Source organism: Manacus vitellinus, unplaced genomic scaffold (genome assembly GCF_001715985.3).
Source record: "Manacus vitellinus isolate BGI_N305 unplaced genomic scaffold, ASM171598v3 scaffold_16_pilon, whole genome shotgun sequence".
NCBI lineage: Eukaryota > Metazoa > Chordata > Aves > Passeriformes > Pipridae > Manacus > Manacus vitellinus.
In genome coordinates, this window is record NW_021939189.1 from 1,000,437 (window position 1) to 1,002,794 (window position 2,358).

Consider the following 2,358-nt stretch of genomic DNA (forward strand, 5'->3'; position numbering starts at 1 on the left):
TGATATGGAATGATGGCAGGAACGCTCTCTTGGTGCTGCACCATCCATCTTGTGGTGCTCATCTTTAAGCAAGCCCAGTGCACTTCATGCTGCAGCTCCTCAGCAAAGGATGTTCCTGGATGGATTTCCAGGCGTGTTTGCTGTGGATAAGACTCACAAATGACGTCTGAGCACCTTGAACCAACCTCCGTGCTTTTCCTAGCGTTCCCTGTGCAGATTTCCGTATTTTTTTCTGGTTCACAGGCAATTCCAAGGCCACACAGACGGTGCCAGCTGCATAGACATCTCCCACGATGGTACGAAGTTGTGGACGGGGGGCCTGGACAACACGGTGCGTTCCTGGGACCTGCGGGAAGGGCGGCAGCTCCAGCAGCACGACTTCACCTCCCAGGTAACGGGCTGGGCACGGCCTGGCCCTGCCATGCAGAGACCCCACGGAGGGGTTTATCCCTCCATGGAAAGCAGGGCAGCTTGTTTGGCAGCTGGATCATGTGGGGCTGTGGGAGGGGGCTTTTCCTGCTGGGAAAATGGCCCTGTTGGCCCTGAGCGTGGCTGTTCCTGCTGTGTTTGGTGGAACCCAGGAGTGTCGGAGGCAGTAGGAGCCGTGGGGCTCCCTGGATCTGGTTTCAGCTTCTCTGTCCTCATTTCTCCATCCCTGCACAATCAGGCTGCCATTAGGAAGGCAGCACTTCCCTTGGGATAGCTGTGGATGTAACAGGTTTCTGTGGGTGCCCTGTGGGTGGGGGAGTTGCAGGGACCAGGATCCTGCCTCCTCCAGCAGACCCTCCCAGAGCCCTGATCCAGAGGGGCAAAGCTGGAATCTCGATTCCATTTGGCAAGTGCAGCAGCATCCAGGGGGCTGGAGCCATCCCGGCATTCACAGCTCACGTGGCTGCTCCAAACACATGGATGTGCCTCTCCAAACCTGCTGCCCCAGTCTGGGGCTGCCCAGCAACCTCCACCCTTGCCATAGATCCCAGAGTGGCTGGATTGGAAGGGACCTTGAAGCCCCTCTAGTTCCAGCCCTCCCTGGGGGGCTGTGGGCAGAGCTGGCGGGCACAGCATCCCCTGAGCATCCCCGTGTCCCACTTCCCGCTGCAGATCTTCTCCCTGGGGTACTGCCCGACGGGCGAGTGGCTGGCAGTGGGCATGGAGAGCAGCAATGTGGAGGTGCTGCACCACACCAAGCCCGACAAGTACCAGCTGCACCTCCACGAGAGCTGTGTCCTCTCCCTCAAGTTCGCCTACTGCGGTAAGCGGCTCCCGCCTGGAGCTCCGTCCCTTTGGGGGTGGGTGGGGATCATGGAATGGTTGGGCTCGGGAGGGACCTTAATGAACATCCACTCCCACCCCCTGCCACGGGCAGGGACACCTTCCACTAGCCCAGGTTGCTCCAACCTGTCCTCAGCCCGGCCCAGGGATCCTCCAGGGATGGGAAACAGGGATGCCCACGAGGAAGGGATGGTGCGTGGAATGGTGGGGGGGCTGAACAAGGATGCTTCCAGTAGGATCCATCCCGTGGATGATGCATTTGGGGGGTATCTCCATAAAACCACCCCAGCTGTGGTCGCCAGTGGCCACGTGGCATCGTGGGAGGTTGCAGGGAAGCAGCACCTGCCCCGTGTGACTGCTGGGATGTGTCCCAGTGGAGAGGGGCTGGACAAGCCTCTCTGGGGAATCTCCAGATTTTCCCATTTCTCCAGAATGGCCACTTTCTAAGGTCAAACAGCCAGAAGCCTGTGGGACAGGGAGAGGTTGGCCCCGGGATCTGTCTGTAGGGGTGGCAATGGCAGTGTTTGTGCAACTGCTGACACCGTGTTTCCTGGGAACAGGGAAATGGTTTGTGAGCACTGGGAAAGACAACCTGCTCAACGCCTGGAGGACGCCCTACGGAGCGAGCATCTTCCAGGTAGGAGCCTCTTGGGAAGGGCAAGGAATGCACCCAGACCCCCTCTTGGTGTAATGCCTGGGGCTGCCAGCCCTGGAGAGAGGGAGGATCCTCTTGGGGTGGCCGGGTGGGTGCCCAGCCTGTGGGATGCGGTGATGCCACCAGCGTGGAATGGCGCTTGGCGAGCCAGGGAAACCAAAGTGACGGGTGCTCTCCCCTCCTCCTTCCCCCTTTTCCCAGTCCAAGGAATCCTCGTCCGTCTTAAGTTGTGACATTTCAGCGGATGACAAGTACATCGTCACGGGCTCTGGTGACAAGAAGGCCACAGTCTACGAGGTCATCTACTGAGCGTGGAGTTTCTGGGAGGGCTGGCAGCTCCCGGCCCCGCAGGACTCGGGAAGCAGCGGGGGATGCCACGGGGTGGCCCAGGGACCGTGCCCGCTCCGAGGGGGCTCTGCCCGGCGTCCGCC

The 2,358-nt window shown here is 60.3% G+C and overlaps 1 protein-coding gene across 1 annotated transcript in view; it reads left to right on the forward strand.

Annotated features, from left to right (window-relative positions):
* The window catches only part of LOC103757009 (protein groucho), a 25,912-nt gene extending 23,560 nt beyond the window's left edge, over positions 1–2,352 (forward strand). Inside the window, exons 11-15 of the mRNA XM_029958766.1 lie at positions 70–131; positions 203–391; positions 1,102–1,252; positions 1,833–1,909; positions 2,129–2,352. Coding sequence (XP_029814626.1) covers positions 70–131; positions 203–391; positions 1,102–1,252; positions 1,833–1,909; positions 2,129–2,236 — 587 coding nt within the window. The 3' untranslated portion in view covers positions 2,237–2,352. The remainder of the gene's footprint in view (positions 1–69; positions 132–202; positions 392–1,101; positions 1,253–1,832; positions 1,910–2,128) is intronic.
* Positions 2,353–2,358: the final 6 nt, after the last annotated feature.